At 37.9% G+C, this 17,541-nt stretch overlaps 1 protein-coding gene across 8 annotated transcripts in view; it reads left to right on the top strand.

Moving 5' to 3' along the window:
* Positions 1 to 17,541, top strand: part of PTPRM (protein tyrosine phosphatase receptor type M) — a 779,977-nt gene that overhangs the window by 313,918 nt on the left and 448,518 nt on the right. For all 8 annotated transcript variants that reach the window (XM_044773425.2, XM_070513580.1, XM_044773424.2 and 5 more), the window contains exon 4: positions 9,519 to 9,597. In XM_044773425.2, coding sequence (XP_044629360.2) covers positions 9,519 to 9,597 — 79 coding nt within the window. The remainder of the gene's footprint in view (positions 1 to 9,518; positions 9,598 to 17,541) is intronic.

The raw sequence follows: 17,541 nt of genomic DNA, 5'->3' as shown, positions 1-17,541 counted from the left end.
TTTAGTCCCTGCATGGCCACCTGGGTCCCTTTGCTGTCTTTGCCTTCAGCCCACTTATTTTACCAGAAAGTCATGTAAAGCCACCCTGAGTGGCAACAGCTCCACATATGTTTGCTGCTCAGAGACAGTGTTTTAAGTCTGAATAAGTGAGTGTTTTCTGGATTGTGTTCCACAAATCCCAGGCATGTGGAAAGGAATTAGTTGACCAAATGGGAAGAAGCCCTGATTTAAACAAAGTTGAATACATTCTGTCCTGCAAGCCATTTCAGAGCTGGGGAATGTTTCTGAATCTCCAGGAGGGACAAATGGCAGGTACGGGTACGCAGCTGGAGTTTGGGCATCAGTTTGGGCTTTTGCTGAGCATCTCAAGTCTAGTATTCCCTGGAGTATACTTGGGAAATACTGATATGTACCAATGGAAAAACACAACTTTCTCTGACTGCATAAATTCCTTAGCTTATGGCCCTTATTCCAAGTGCAGGACAACTGAATTGCTTCATACCTTTAGGATGATGTGGGGAATTAGAGGTGGCAGTGAAACATAACTCTGTCTCCATCAGGAAAGCTATTTTAAGCAGTTGCTCCCATCTTCTGCATTTTGTGCTTAAAAAAGATAAACAGTCTGTTTTAAGAAATCAGTGGGGACATCCTAGGCTGTCAATTTCATATGAACCCAGTGCTGCATTTAGGGAGTAGATCGATTCACGTGACGATTTTCATCTTCAAAGAAAATGTTTTTATTTATTTATTTTAAAAAACTTAGCACATCTCTAAGTTTCATTCTTAGCTTGTGCTATTTATTTGGTGATCAAGGATAAGTACTTCTGGGTTAACATCTTATCCTTCTCTGTGGTCTGTTGCTTCTTGCTTCACAACACGCTGCCTTATAACTTTCCTATTTTTTCCTCTACCTTAATTTTCTTTTATGTCCTGTTTTATAGAATGAGTATTTGAGCTATGATTATAAAAGATTTGAAAAGAACACTAGTCCTTTCAAAAGTGAAAGGGAAAACAAAAATAAAAGTAAGGAAAGTTGTGTTTATTGGTAGAAAAAATAGATGGTCATTTAAGAATAATTTAAATGAATAGGGCTGACAGAGCACCGATAATCTGTGAATCTTGTCCTTTGAACTCCTTTAACTTTGGGAAAGTAGATTTTTACTTTACTTTGATAACATGTCCATATAAACAAATGCTTTAATATTTTGTTCCTGATTTTTTAAGGTCACACAGTTTGTGGTTTTGCTTTGATTCTTTATCATTATAGAAACTTTTCTTTTCCTGTGTCTTGTTTTTTATTTAACCCATCTGGAAAAAAACTCAACAACAGCAGTATTTGTAAATGGGTACGATCTATCTTTGGTTTTTGGATAAATCAAATCAGAAAGGATCTACTAGGTTATGTCTGGAAGGAAAGACATGTACTGTTTAATCCCCTTTGTTCTGGAGAACTGATGACTGACTTCCAGCACACATTTTCTGTAGGGTTTGTGGTGGTCAGCAGACCCCTTTTCTTCACTCGCACAGAGCTCAGGACAGTGGCAGCATGGAAAGCTCATTTTGCTCTTCACTGAAGCAGGGAGGGTCAGGATGCTGGGTGTTAAACTGCTCCGCTCTCCCGTTTGGCAGGCATCTGAAGGAGAACCTGAAGTCAAACCCCTCACAGGCCGACATCTAGCATGGCTTTCCATGAGCAAACGAAAGAGCACCCGTCAGGGCTTTAACCTGTTGTTCCTACCTGAGAGCAATTGCCCACAGCCTCCAAAGACAGTACGGATATGACGCCTTGTCTCCTGAGATGTTATTTGTTGAGTGACTTAAGAAATATTGATCCTCTCTAGTCTGCATTTCTTTACATCTTGTGACTGCAAATAATATATTGGAACCATCAGCAAAAATGAGTATTGAGTCTTTCCTCTGCCCGAGTTCTTTGATAGAAATGAGGACTCTGTGAATCCAAACACGTGAACTCAGTGATTCTCATTTGTGGTCATTAAGTGCTCTAAAGTCACAGAGAGCACTGAATTTTGTGGGAAATATGGGATTATTCTGCAAGCCTCTAGTCACAACATTTTTATCAACTGATCACTACCTAATCTTGTTTTAGGTGTGCTTCTGTTAAAAACACCTTATTTAATATATATTGTTAATTCTCAACATTGAACTCAGCCTCCAGCAGTATGGCTGATGTCTGAATGAAACTTATTTAACACACGTATTTTTCTCTCTAAGGCACATTACAGCTTTCCTGCGTGTAGGAACACTGGACAGTACTTCAGCACTGCCTTGGGGCCATTTTAAGTAGCAACATCATCACTAAAGGCACAAAAAGTGAAAAACATGGCACTAAATAGCCCAGGATGAGGACACTTATTTGGGTATGAGAACTGAGACAAGAAGGCAGAGCATCGCCTTGTTCTGCCTCAGATGGCTCATATGTGTTGGGCACCTCACATTTTTGCTACTCTGTACATGTGAACAAATGACCATGAAAGCTTTGCAAGTATTGATTTTGGAGTTTCAAATAAAGTAGCAAGTATGGGAATTCACAAATAGAGGATCCACAAATTAGGATTGATTATATCTTCTGTTAAGCTAAATCCCAAAAAAAGGTGATGCAAAATTAAATTCTGTGTTGTGGCAAAATTATTCCAGAAAAAGATATGGCTCTCTGATTCTGTCATACTGATCCACCACTTTAGCTTTCAGTTTTTTATATAATCACAATTTAGGTTGGGCTAGAAGGTAAAGACATTCTTCCTAAAGATGTCTGTGTTTTGGTAAAAACAAACAATGAACATTTAGCTGAAATCCAGCTAATGCTAAAGAACATTGTGTAGAATGAGATCTCAGGGTCAGGTTTTAATATTAAAGTGTTATAAATTCTCAGTTCATTTTCTTTATAGAAGATCTGACTTCTAAATGAGTTAGGTTTTATTTTATTTTATTTTTAGTTTAATTGTATACAGTATTTTGAGGTCTATAAAGTAATTGGTTTCTATGATTTTGTTTTGGTATATTGCAATTAGGCATTTAAAAAAAAATCAGTAATGATACTACAGGCTTAAGTGGGAATTTAAAACACCACCTGTGTAAGACAAAGGAAACAAGTCAAGCCAGGGAGGAGGTTTCTCTCTGCCATTGCTGGAATACAAGGCTCCTACATGAAGTGCAAGGCCTATCATATTTGGCTGTGACAAACTATTGCTATTGACACATCCTTTCTTGTTATCTAGAATAATGACAGTGTGTTGGTGAGCCAAGCAGGAAAGTTTTCTCTTAAAGCAGGATACCAGATAGTAAATATTTCTGGCTTTGCGGGCCAGATGGTCTCTGTGGCAACTACTCAACTCTGCTGTTGTTGTGCATGAGTTGCTGTAGACAACACATAAATGAATGAGTGTGGCTGTGTTCCAATAAAGCTTTATGGATGGACATTAAAATTTGAATTTATATAATACTCATTTAACAGAAAATCTTCTTCTTCTGATTTACGCCCTCCATTGAAAACTTTAAAAACATCCTTAGCTTGTAGGCAATATGAAAACAGAGGTTGGGGCCAGTTTGGCTCATTAGCTATAGTTTGCCGACTTCTCTTAAAATTTATGCTGTTAAGACTAAGTTATGTAATTGTTCCTTGCATCTACATTTCCAGGCCAAATAGATGGTTACTACATTCCTTACTGAAATCTGAAGTAAAAAATTTAGAACATATATATATATAAATATATATTTGCATTAAAGGATGTGTGTGTGTATGCATGGTTGTGTGTTTTATATATGTGTGTATGTATATATAGGTATGTATGAATATGTGTATATATATACACGTAGGAATATATGTTCTACATACATAGTCTGTCATACCTGCTAGTTAAGGCAATTTGGTAACATGAAAAGAGTCCACACTTAGAAGTGAAATAGACCTAGAATTACGCCCCAACTCTGCAGTGCACTAATTATGTGACCTTAGAAAAATTACTTAACTTTTTTGAGTCAGTCCTACTCATTCCTAAAGGAAAGTTAGTATTACCCACCTCATATGGTTGACTGGGGAAAATTAGATAATTTATATGAAAGTTAACTGAGACATGGATATATGCAATATATAAATGTTTTTTGACTTATTGAATTTCTTCTTGAAAGAAAAGACATGGTATGAATCCCTAAAAAGAGCCAAGCCTCACTTCTAATATGGATTTTCAATGTATTCTATCTGTTTGATAAAATTAAACACAGCTACATCCCCAGATCAATTCGTTATACCTTTCTTTTGTCTTTCTTCAGTGGTGCCCTAGTGTTCTCCTGTTATTGTTTCTTGTTTCCTCTGGCCTCAGGCTTTGTGGCCCTGGATGCTGGCATTTTCAGACATTCCAGGGGCTCCCAGTGGGTCCTGCATACACTTGTTATACTTCACCAGAGCAATAAATATACCTTCAATAGAGTTCTCCCTTATTTGACAAAAAGAAACAAAAATATTTTTGCTTTTGAAGCCTTCTTGGTAAGGTTGCTGGCTAGAAAAATGTACAAGATGGAAACTTGCCAGACAGCAAGAGTTCAAGACAGGGAAACCTTTGTGTGGGATTCTAAAATCTGTTTTTAAGAAACCTATTTAAGATAGGCCTCATCTTTTGAGCTGCATGTTTTAACCCTCTTGTTTCTTAGAAACAAAAAAGTAAATCTCTTAATGGTCAGGTGTTAAATCAAGTTAGGTTGATCTAAGATTGTTCTATAGCACATAAATTCAGCTGTCTTCATTTAATCATGTTTTTTTCAAAATAGCAAACTTTTAGTACAAATCATACCTGCCTTATAACTGTGGTATGTGTTGAAACATTTCTATACTGAATTATAAACTTGATGAAGCAGATAATAAAACTTGTGCTCATACATCCTTTGACTGAAATTACTAAAAAAGAGCTGGAAAATAGTCTTTTGAAAAACTTGCCTCAAGTTTTAGAAAGAAACTTTGAACTTATTGCTTCAAACTTGTAACATGTAATCCACCTTCTTATGGATAAAACCTAAATGTGTCGTGAAATATTTACTTATATATAAAAACGTGTGTGTGTATGTTTGTATGTGTGCATGTGGGAGTACACACACACACACACATAAACGTATCTATAAAGATTGTTTTCCTCTTTTTGTCTCTACAATGAGCTGTCAGTCAGTGCTGGAACCTGCCATGTTCCAGAAGTTTACTCTTGGAAGTTTGTAATGAACTGAAAAGGTCACCTATTGTTTTCTTAGTGTATTATAATAAGTTGCTGTCTTTCTTTGCTTTTTGGTATTCCAGTGGGAGGACTGAGGGGAGCAAAGAAGGTTTTGGAAATAAGCATGTGTTTACTTCTTTCCTTGTGGCCTCATGGGCCAGTGAATGTGCTGGGGAATGTGGAGTTTGTTGGCTTGTTGCTGAGTCTCTCTCTGCCTCTAGTCTGGTAAGGACACTGGTGAGTCCATACTGAGCATCTATGAGTTTATACCAGCAGGTTCAGAAACTGTATTCAAGGTCATGTTGGCTGTATCTTAGGCGTCCTGGTTGGTTTGGTAAGGAAGAGGTGACAGTCCTGTAGTGGAGAAGGATCACATTCCTGTGAGTTTTTTATTGTTCCCATCTGTCCTTTGGCCATTGTTGTCTTGTTCTGTTCTTTCATTGTGTTCCTTATTTTTTCTCCAACTAAAGCTTAAATTTCATAAAATTGTCTAATATTTTTCCTCCTAGAGCTTGTAGTAAATATTCTATAAATATCTGGACAGTAAGACTCAGAATTTTTGAGGGTAAAACTTTTGAGAGAGAGAAATTATATTAGTGTGATGGATGATAAGACAGATTCAGAGGGTTTAAGGTGGCTTTTCTAGCCTCCTCCTTTTCTCTCTCCTTTTCTTTGGTAGGGCCATGGCCCTGTATTGGTTTAAATAAAATATTGTGCATTAAATTTACACACGTCAACTTCAAAAATAGATCCACATGAGCATGTTCTATATGTGCGCTATATTCTCAGAGTCAGTGCATCCCTTCAAAAATAAGAATTATCCCATTTTTATGAGAAGCTTTGGCTCTTGTCGTTGATAAAGTAAAATGTAATTTTCTGTAAGAAGAAGGGCAGTTTTGATGAAGAAAGTGTCTTCATCTGTTCTGTTCTTGAGATGCTCCAAGTGCTTATCACAGCGCCTGGAATAGAGATGACACTCATGGGAACCTTGAGTTGAAGAATGAATAAGAGGGAGGGGAGGAAGGGAGGACACATGGAAGGAAGGAAGGAAGGATGGATGAACATTTCTAGGGTTGGCTTTCAAAATGCCTTTTTCATGACCAGAGTGATGGTGTTCTTGGGTGGCTGGTGTTTGTGGGCATCAGTCTGTGCAGTGGCCATTCTGACCAGAGCAGGTGGCGAGTTCCTGCACTGCTTACTGTTGCTGCCTCCCGTGAGGCCGGATATGACTGTTCCCTAGGGCTCTGTTTGGAGGGCCTCTGGAAGGCTGTTTCCTATACTCGCTCTCAATCTTCATCTGCTTTTGTCCCCTCGATTGCTCTCCTGTAGACTTCAGTAGAGAGATAAATTAGCAACATCCCATTGCAGGAATATCCATGCATCTCTTCTTTCTCTGTATCATCAGTGAAAAAAAATATATTATACTTATGAACAGGACAAAGTTTTATTTCATTTCTCTTTTTCTCCTGGGCCTCTCTCTCCTTTGTGTGTTTTGTATTTTAATGTGGTGGCATTATGACACATTGTCATCTAGTCTAGCAGATGTTTCTGGGATGACTTCTTATCTAGGAAGCCCCCTGAGCTTTTCCATTTTGGGCTCTGCTGATTGCTTTCTCCGTTTTTACATCCATTGCACAAACATAAATAATGCAGTCCTGGGGTTGAAGTGTTTCTTCAGGCAGTGTATAGTAGTGAAAACATCACGACATTTCAATCAAAAAGACCGGGTTTTTAAGTTACGTCTACGGTAGACTCATTGCACTTTGTATCTAAATCTCTTCATTCTTAAATCTGACATCATCAGAGAATTTTCACATGAACTAATAAATAAGATAATGGAGCGATATCTTCCCAGTGTTTGTAACATGTAATGTGCTTAGTAAAAGGTAACTTAGAATTATTTTTTTAAATTGAAATGTTTATGGAGATAATTGTGAAGTCAGATGCAGTAGTAAGAAATAATACAGATTCCTGTGTACATGTAACCCAGTTTCCTCCAATGGTAATGTTTTGCAAATCTGAAAGTATAATATCACAACCAGCATATCGACATTATTAAAATCTACTGAGCTTTTTCAGTTTTCCTGTTTTACTTGTACTTGTGCATGCATGTGTGTGTGTGTATGTTTAGTTCCACACAGTTTTTTTCACTTTTTTATTGTGCTACAACACAAATAACAAAAAATTTATTATCTTACCCATGTTTAAGTGTACACTTCAGTGGTATTGGTTACATTCACGTTGTTGTGCACCCTTCACCATCACACATCTCCAGAACTCTTTTCGTCTTGTAAAACTGAACTCTGTACTCATTAAACCATAGTTCCCTGTACACCCCTCCCCCAGCCCCTGGCACCACCATTCTACTTGCTTTCGCTATGAATTTGACCACTCTAGGTACCTCATATAAGGGAGATCACACAGTATTTGCCCTTCTGTGACTAGCTTATTTTGCTTAGCAGAATGTCCTCCAAGTTCATCCAGGTTGTGGCATGTGTCAAAATTCCCTACCTTTTTGAGGCTGAATAATATTCCATTGTATATATAGACCACATTTTACTTATCCACTCATCCATCGATGGGCTCTTGGGTTGCTTCCATATTTTAGCTGATGTGATTAACACTCTAAGCTATACAGTTTTAATACTAATACCTGAGTAGGTTCGTGCATCCACCACCACAGTGAAGATTTTAACAGTTCCACCATCACAAGGATCGCTTGTGTTGTCTTTTTATAACCACACCCATCTCCCTCTGTCCCCTCTCCTTCCATCTTTAATCTCTGGCAACCCCAATCTGTCCTCCATTTCTGAAATTTTAACATTACACTATGTTACATAAATGCGTTGTATAGTATGAAGTCTTTTGTGATTGGCTTTTCACTCAGCATGATTCTCTGGAGATTCATCCAAGTTGTTGGGTCTATCACTAGCTAGTTCCTTTTTATTGCTGAGGAGTATTCCATGCTATACAGGTACCACAATTTGTTTAATCGTTTACCATTTGAATGACATCTGGACTGTTTCCAGTTTTTGGCTAATATGAATAAAGCTTCTCTAAACATTTGTTTGCAGGTTTTTATATGAATGAAAATTTTCATTCTTCCAAGAGTGCAATTGCTGTGTTGTGTTTTAAGACTTATCATCTTCATATGGCATGAGCTGTGGTCTCCCTGCTGATAGAGTTTCCTGCTATGTGTAAATAGAGGTTAAAATAATGTCATGTGAAGAGTTTCCTGCTATATGTAAATAGAAGTTAAAGTAATGTCATGTGAACCTTTTTAGTAATTGCCTGACAACAGACACTTTTAGACAATCATATTAGGAAAATTGATAATATTCTTACTAGTTCCTCTTTCTCCTTTAACCTCAATTTCTCTGAGTGGCTCCACCATCTCAAAAATGCCAGTCCTATGAGAACCTCAGAGCATGTTGCTCTTCTTTTCTTACCCTGCTTCTCCTATGATCAAGCAGTTGCTAAAGCCCTCTTGATTTCACCACTGCAGAGATTTTTGTATCATTCTTTTCTTAATTCAAACCTCTGCCATCTGAATTTCAGTTAGCATAGTCTCTTCTCTATTTTATCAATACGATGTTCTTCTTGAAATCTCTGCCCTATGAGTAGAGCCTCTATAACCTGGCCACAGTTGACCTTTATTGCTGTAGGTCCCAATTCTGCTCTTCATGGCCGTGGTCCTGTCTACCTTGGGGCCTTTGCACATGCCCCAGAAGGAGCCTTACCCTCTTCACACTGTTAGCTCATTCCCATTCAGCTATCGGCTCAAATGTCACCTCCTCATGGGATGTCCTCTTGGTGTATGTTCTTCTAGTACTGTGTACTTCTCCTTCATGGCACTTATGGTAGTTTTTTAATTTTAGTTTTATAAAACCTAGGGCCACACATGGTCAGTCTTGACATAGAGTCTCTTCAAAGGAGCTGGCCAGAAAATATGTTCTCATAAAGCAATTTCAATCCCAACATTGCCCCTGGTAAATGACTTTAAGCCTCTGTCTTCCAAATATCTGATCCTAACCATGGTAGACCCCTTCCTGGGTGAGTCCTTGAGGCAAGGGCGCTGTCTTACCCACCCATTCCCACTATCCTTCCTGGAAACTGGGGTTGGGTCTGCTTCTCTTTGTAGTCTTAGGACCTGGAACACTGACTGGCAGATATTAAGTGCTCCATTAATGTTTGTCGGAAACACCAATGAATGAGTGAAACTACGTGTCTTATATATAGGAGGCATTTGGTAAAAGTCTGACAAAAATGAGGGAATAATGTAAATCTTTTTTAATTTTCTAGGTGATTTTTGAAGTTATAACTTCTGGACATCAAGGCTACCTCGCTATCGATGAAGTGAAGGTGTTAGGACATCCATGTAGTAAGTTGCCTCAACTTTTAAACATTTCGGTACATTGTTGGGGGCACCTTTCCACTACAGGTTTAAAGTAGGTGCTCACACCTGGGGAAACAAGTCCTGCTGAGAGAGTCCCCTGACAAGTCCCAGGGCATTGCTTTGCCCACCTGGATGTCGAACACACGTGTTTCATGTGGAACGTCACTGTGTGTACCTAAGTGTCTTTAACATGAACACCAGGAATGGGGACTAGTGGGATGCTTTGGTGTGCTCAGACAGCCTCGCAAACATCTTTGGATTTCCTTTGTAAACAGTATCACAAGGTTGAACATTGAGTATCTGTGCATTTTTTTCCTATAGCCAGTATGTTTCTGACATAGTTTGAAGCAGTATAGCCCCAAACAGGTGGGGATCTGTTGAATATAAGAAATCTACCCAAACCACCTGGGGACCCCAGAAATGGCCTGTTTTCATCTTTCCAAACTTAGTACAGTCATGCGCTGCATAACGACATGTTGGTCAATGACGGATCACACATACCACGGTGGTCCCATAAGATCAGTACCATAGAGCCTAGGTGTGTAGTGGGCTGTACCATGTAGGTTTGTGTGAGTAACTCTATGATGTTCATAGGACAATGAAGTCGCCTAACGGTGCATTTCTCAGAACACGTCCCTGTTGTTAAGTGAGGCATGACTGTACTTTTAAAAAGTCCAGTGGGTGATAAACTAAGCCTTTTCTTGTTACCACCCAGTAGGAACAACTATTAACAGCTTGTCATTTGCATCTGAACCTTTGTTCTTAAATCAATAAAATATTGCAGATTGCCAGTCCCATTTCTCCCCCACCTTCCCAGGGGCCACCACAGTGGTGACTTGCTTTTGCTCCTCTCCGTCTATGAGTTTCTGTCCACAAGCAGCAGAAACAGACATAGCTGATTTAAGCAGAAAAGCTTTGTGTTAAAAGGGAATTGGCTGGCAAATAGAACCACTCGGAATGTCAGTGATCTTGGCTCATGTAATGAGCAGGAACTGAAAGGGAGGCTCTGCAGCCAGAACCACAGTGGCTGCTGTGCCAGAGGGGCCATCCGTGAGGACATAGGTGCTGGAGCCTGCTCCTCTGGCCAGCTGACCCGTTCAGGGTGACCCTTGCCACCAGTACCTGGATGTTCGTCACTGTCTCTATGCCTTCACACGCTCAGCCTTAGGCTCAGACTCCCGAGTGGGATTGTCAGTGTGGGCAAGCTAGACTTGAGCTCATCTCCCTACTATCAACCAGGGTGATTTAAGAAAGCAAGCTGTGGCTTTTTCAACTTCTGTCGTGGAAGCCAAGACTAGACTTTTACCAAAAAACACACAGTGGGGAATTTCCCAGCCCAGAACAGGTCTCTGAGAGCTTGAACCACCAAAACACTGCAAGTGTGTGTGTGTGCATGTGTTTGTGTGCAAGTGTCCATGCATGTATGCACACTGTTTCCCCTAATCACTGTGTATTCGTAGAAAGTGAGAGAGTAATGTTTGCCTTTTGCAAATTCTAATGAATGGTATTCAACTATACACATTACTCTGTATTCTTTGTTCCCCCCACTTAGCATTACATTTTTTAGATCAGTCCGTGATGCTCTATCATATCAATATACTACATTTTATTTTTCTATTCTTCTATGAACGTTTAGTTTTTCCTCCACTTTTTCTCTTTGACAAACATTGCTGCAATGAACACCACGTGTGTGCCTCTGGGTGCAGTGTTTGAGAGCCTCAGCAGGGCAAATCCTAGAAGCAGAATTGCTGAGATGCAGGGTAGAAACATTTTTGCTTTTCTAGATACTGCCAAATTGCTATGAAAAGTGTCTGAACCGGTTTATAGTCCCACCAGCAATGCACGGAGGTTTTATTTTCCCTACATCCTTGCCCAAAATTGATATTGTCAGACTTTAAATCTTTGACCATCTGAGGTATGGCAGCCTGCTTTATTTTTAGGGTCCCTGGCATTAAAGAGAAAACTCGCTAGTTCATACATTCCTGGATCTCTGCTGATGGTCCCTACCCAAATTCACGAGAGAATGGTTGTATGTACAAGGATATTAGAAATGTAAACACTTGCAGGAGTGTCTCTGCGTTTATTGCACGAATGACTAGATCATGCGAGCACTCGCTGAAGTAGTTATAGAGAATCCCGGCGTGGTTGTCATCTGAGGAGGGTGTCTTCATGCGCTAGTCAGATTCCATCTGGAGGTCTTTATCTGGTGCTCGGAGCTTGCCACAACCCTGGAGTTCAAGCATGGCAATCATCTTGTTCATACTAAGGCGGATGTTACTTTTGTGGCATGTTCCTTTTGCCTTTTCTTCTGTCACCAAGACCCGCAAGTTCAAGAAGAATTTCTCCCTCTTTATTCTGAAAAGGCAGGAAACGGACAGTGCTGTACCTAATTGGAACAGCAGGCAAATTTGGGATGCAGAATATAATTACCTGAGTTGGAACTTGGCCACACATTTGGAGTAATAGCCTCAGGCTTGGAAAAGTGCCATGGGATCTTCTAATGTGCATAAATGTTCCCAGCCTCTGAGTCACCTTGTATCAGAGGTAAAAAATCAGACGGTAGTACTGCATCCCTACTCTCTGCTGGGCGCTCCCTGTTTCTCAGAGCAAACCTCATCGCAAGGTAGATGGCATTGCTGCCTGGGTGCAGATGCAGTGGCCGTGCCAACTTTGCTTGGGGCTTTTTTGTTCTTGGTTCCTTCTTCTGTATCTGGCGAACAAGAGTTCCCGAAGTGTGGCCCTCCCATACCACAGCATGAGTCAGTGCCTTCAGTAAGACATAAAGACTTAAGGCTTGTCCTTCTATCAGAGCCTTCCTGAACACGTCTCCTGCAGTTTTGCTCATTCCTTCCAAGCCCGGCTGCCCTGGCCGTAGAGATAGTGATTAAGTTTCTCCTTTGGAGAGGAGAGTACCCATGCTAATACCTAATTGGCTTTGCAAACTGCAGTTAGGAGACACAGAATTGCAAAACAGGCTCTGTACTCAGGTGATGTATGATACAATGGCATTTTGAACTGTAAGCTTTAAATGCTTTTGATGATAGCCTTTTTGTAGTTATTTTTTCCTGAATCTTTAAGTTTATGGGGAAAACATGCAAATAAAGACTTTAAAGAAGGCAATAGTTTGATCTTAAAATGGAAAGCTTTACGGTAATATTTTGAGGGATTTTCCTGTCAAGATTTCTAAATAATAATCAATTTCTTTGAAATTTTGATGTTCGTTAAATTTAAATCATAAAGGAGGTAACTATTTCCTATCCAAAACTATGCTTTCCAAAAAGATGCAAAACTGCTGAACTTTCTTGCTTCACTCTGAAGGCTCCTGTTTGGATTCATATAGGTTTATGAGTAGGCATTAGAACAGTTTTTTAAAAGTAGCTGTTCTGTTAAGAGTATACAGTTACTCCTAAAATTGATTTTAATGTAGTGACAAGATGCAGTACCAGCTTGAAATGTGGAGATGACTGTGCAGAATCAGCAGTTTTCTGGCTTAAGACCATTTCTAATGGACATCGATAATTTTGTATTTGGTATGCTCACTAAAAATATATTTTGAATTTTCTTCAATAATCCTAGGAGAAACTGAAGAAGCATATTATCAGCTTCATAATGTTGTCTCCTGTTTTTAAGGAGGTTATAAGCTATGCGTATATGGCTATTTCTATCATTACTTTGTGGTGTTGATATATATTTTTATATCTTATAAGTCATGCAGAATTTTAACAGGTTTATTAAGATATTCACATATCATACAATTCACCCATTTAAAGTGTATTTTAATATATTGACAGAGTTGTGTAACATTACCATAGTCAATTTTAGAACATTTTCATTACCCCAAAAAGAAACTCTGTCCCCATTAACAGTCATTCTCCATTTCCCCTGGACCACAGCCCCAGCTCTAGGCAACCACTAATCTACTTTCTGTCTCTGTAGATTTGCTTGCTCTGCATATTTCATTTAAATATAATCATACAATTTGTGATCCTTTCTGTCTAGCTTCTTTCACTTAGCATAACATTTCACGGTTCATCATGTTGTAGAGTGCATCAATACTTCATTCTTTCTAAAGCCAGGTCATATTCCATTGTATGATATACCACATTCTTTGTTATTCATTCATCAATTGATGGACATGACTTTTTTCCAGCTTTTGGCTATTGTGGATGATGATGCTATGAACATTTATGTACAGGCTTTTGTGTGTACATTTGTTTTCAGTTCTCTTGGACGTGTACTTAAGAGAACTGCTGGGTCACATGGTAACTCTATGTTTACCATTTTGAGAAACTGTGAAATTCTTTTTCAAATTGGCTGCGCCGTTTTACATTCTGAAAAGCAGTATATGAGGGTTCCAATTTCTCCATATTCTTGCCACTATTTGTTACTGTCTCTTTTGATCATAGCCATCCTAGTGGGTTTGAAGTAGTATCTCTGTGGTTTTGATTCCCTAAGGACTGATAATGTTGAACTTCTTTTCATGGGTTTATTGGCCACTTGTATCCCTTTTTTGGAGAAATGACTATTCTAATCCTTTCCTCATTTTTAACTGAGTTATTTATCTTTTTATTAGTGAATTATAAGAGGGTTTTTTGTATATCTGGATACAAGTCCCTTATCAGATATATAATTTAAAAATATTTTCCTCTACTCTGTGGGTTAGTTTTTCATTTTTTTGATAACATTGTTTGCAGCACAAAGTTTTTACTTTTGATGAAGTCCAATTTTCTATTTTTTTCTTTTGTCACTTGTGTGCCATTTGTGTCATTTGCTGCTATATCTGAGAATGCTTTCCCTAATGCAAGATCATAAGGTTTTAACACTATGATTTCTTCTAGAGTTTTATGGTTTCAACTCTTACATATAGGTCTATGATCTATTTTGAGTTAATATTTGTATATTATATAAGGAAGTGGTGTAACTTCATTCTTTCTGCATATGGATATCCAATGATTCACGCACCATTTGGTGACAGACTTTTCTTTCCCCATTGAATTGTCTTGGCATCTTTGTCAAAAATCAATTGACTGTGAATATAAAGATTTATTTCTGAACTCCCAGTTCTGTTCTGTTGATCTATATGTCTGTCCTTCTGCCAGCACCTTAGTGTCTTGACTGCCGTAATTTTCTAGTAAGTTTTGAAATGGGGATCTGTGAATCCTCTAATATTGTTCTTCTTTTTTCAATATTGTTTTGTCTGTTCTGGGTCTTGCATTTCCCTATAAATATTAGGATAAATTTATCAATTTTAGCCAGAAAGGCAGCTGAGATTCTGATGGGGATTGCATTGAATCCATAGATCACTTTGGGTGCAGGTTATTGCCATCTTAACAATATTAGGTGTTCTGATCCATGAACATGGGATGTCTTTCCCTTTATTGGAGTCTTTTAAAATTTCCTTCAATAGTGTTTACAGTGTTCAGGGTACAAGTTTTGTACAGATGTTAAAGAATATGAGGTAAGTATAGGAAACGAAGGGAAACTCAGCAAGACATGTTTGTCCAAATTCTTCTCTGTGTCCTTTTACCTTTGGACTAAGGAAGTTCTTTCTCCTGGTGTAGGGAGGACACCTCTCACATGAGGGTTTTATTACTGTTTCAGGGGAGAAGAGTCAGAGTCGGGGAAGGTCGGAGTGACCTTCTTACTTCTACTGTTTTCTCAAACTCCTTCAGCTTAAAATATTCAGTATGCCCCAGTGCCATATTTTGGGGTAGCCTTTCCTGAACTCCATCATCTATTGGATTGTTATGTGGGTTTTTTTCTTTTATCTTTTATTAGTGAGGTGTATTATATTGATTGATTTTTGGATGTTAAGTCAACTTGGCATTCCTAGGATAAATTCCACTTGATTATGGTGAATAACATTTTTAATATGTTGTCATATTACACATTAATTTTCACATAGGATTCCTTGAATTCTGAAATCTAAAATTACAGAGTATCATGCCCGATTATTTTTCTGCCAATTTAAAAACATACTAATATAATGAAAAACATTAGAAGAAAAACCTTATAACCCCATGTGCCACATATTGGATAAATTGAATACAAAATCCAAGACTATTCTGTATTACTGCTTAGCAATACGAAATAAGTCAACAGTTTCTTTAAACATTTAAGAAACACTGAGTTCATAATATGGCGTCCTAGGTTCAAAATTATTCTTATTTTATAAAACAAAATTAATTTTTTCACTCACTAATTTATTTGCATACCCAACATTGCTTGCCTGCTTCGAAATTTAGATTTTTTATGAAGACATTAAACAGTGTGATTAAAATAAGAATAACAGTGATAAATAAAAAGAATTATTTTCTGAATCATGTTCTGTTGAATAAAGACAGATCTACATGCTTTGGTTCAGAGATGTGCAAGACTTAGAGCTGACATTTCATTTTAAACTTGTAGGAGCTTACCTTAGAACTTTCTCCAAAAGAATATTATTATTCTTCAAGATATAGGAAGTTATTTGTATATAGTGCCTAGCTTCTTTTTCTATGATAAGAATGTTGGATCTATTTTTCTACTTGAAAAATTATCCCATTAAGAAACATTCTTAAATTTCAAGCAAAACAAAAATAGTTTTGTTCTGAAACATATTAAGAGCAAAGCTTCCTGCTTCTATCACAAGAGTTACTTGGCCTCTTTGGCCCTATAGCCTCATTCATATCATGGGGATAATAATAATAATGCTTTCTCATAGGGTAAATTTAGGGACTAAATGAGATGATGTACATAAAGAACTTAGAACAGTGCTTAGCATAATGTAAGAGCTCAATAAATGTGAGCTGTTATTATTATTATCAGGCACTCCATCCTGATAGGCCCACTAGAATGAGTTAGCTGCAGATTGTAACCGTACTTAGCTAAATTGATTGATTTCTTAGATGGGGGTAATTTAGCAGTGTTCATTTTAAAATTAAAAAAAATTTTGAAAAATATATTGTTTTTAGTGTTAACGTGGGTGGTACCAGGCTGTTCTTTTCGGCAGAAGTTGACTTCCATATATGTGATAATATGCTATGCAAATAAACAGAAACACTGACTGTTTACTCTGGCAGTTGGGCATGCCTCTAGTTCATTTCAAGCTATGCCATTACATTAACATGTAAATGAAATTGAAAAGGGGTTAGGACACAGTCCTCTTTTGTCCTACTTCAGTTTGCACTTTGATCTCTAAAATTACTGTTCTCTAATTTCGTTGTTAGTGTTTTGATGCAGGCTTTGAAGAATCAATAATAGGAAACATCTACAAAAAGATTTGTATCTTGGTCAGTGATAATTCCTGGCTTTGGGATCAAAAGGCTGATTTGAAATCAATTAATACCTCCAAATCTCTATTCTTTTAAAAAGTGTTTTCTTTGTAAGAAGCAACAGAATATGGCAGAGATGAGAAAATAGGAGAGTTATACTAGAAAACCTGTTTGATATTCATGGAAGATACTTAGTTTTTAGAACTCCTGCAGAATTTAGAAGAAAGCTGGCATAGCATTTCGAAAGGGTATCCAGGAGCCAAGTGGGCCTATAAATTTGGAGAGAGAGAGAGAGAATTTTTCTTTTTGAATATGGGATAGGATTGAAATTTTTCGCTCTAACAGTGCTCTACCTGGTGTTACAATTAAGGTAGTTTGGCAAGGTTCAGAGCATACAGCTCAGCATGGGATCGAAATTTTCCTGGCTATAGAGCTCTTTTTCTTGGGATCTTTTCCAGTTTCCAGTGATAGATTAGTTATTTTAAATAGTAATGAATATTTTTGAGGCTAAGTACCAGGCACACAGAATGCCTTCCTAGAATTATCTTTTTTAATCATCATCCCAACCCTATGAGATAGGTATATTTTTAATCCCTATTTTGCAAATTAAAAAAAAAAAATGCACTGAGGCTTGGGTTTAAGAACTTCTGCTTCTAATAAGGGGCTGAAGTATTGA

The sequence above is a fragment of the Equus asinus genome, chromosome 7 (assembly GCF_041296235.1).
Source record: "Equus asinus isolate D_3611 breed Donkey chromosome 7, EquAss-T2T_v2, whole genome shotgun sequence".
NCBI lineage: Eukaryota > Metazoa > Chordata > Mammalia > Perissodactyla > Equidae > Equus > Equus asinus.
Note: the sequence above shows the minus strand (reverse complement) of the source record. Positions and strands in the feature narration are given on the sequence as shown.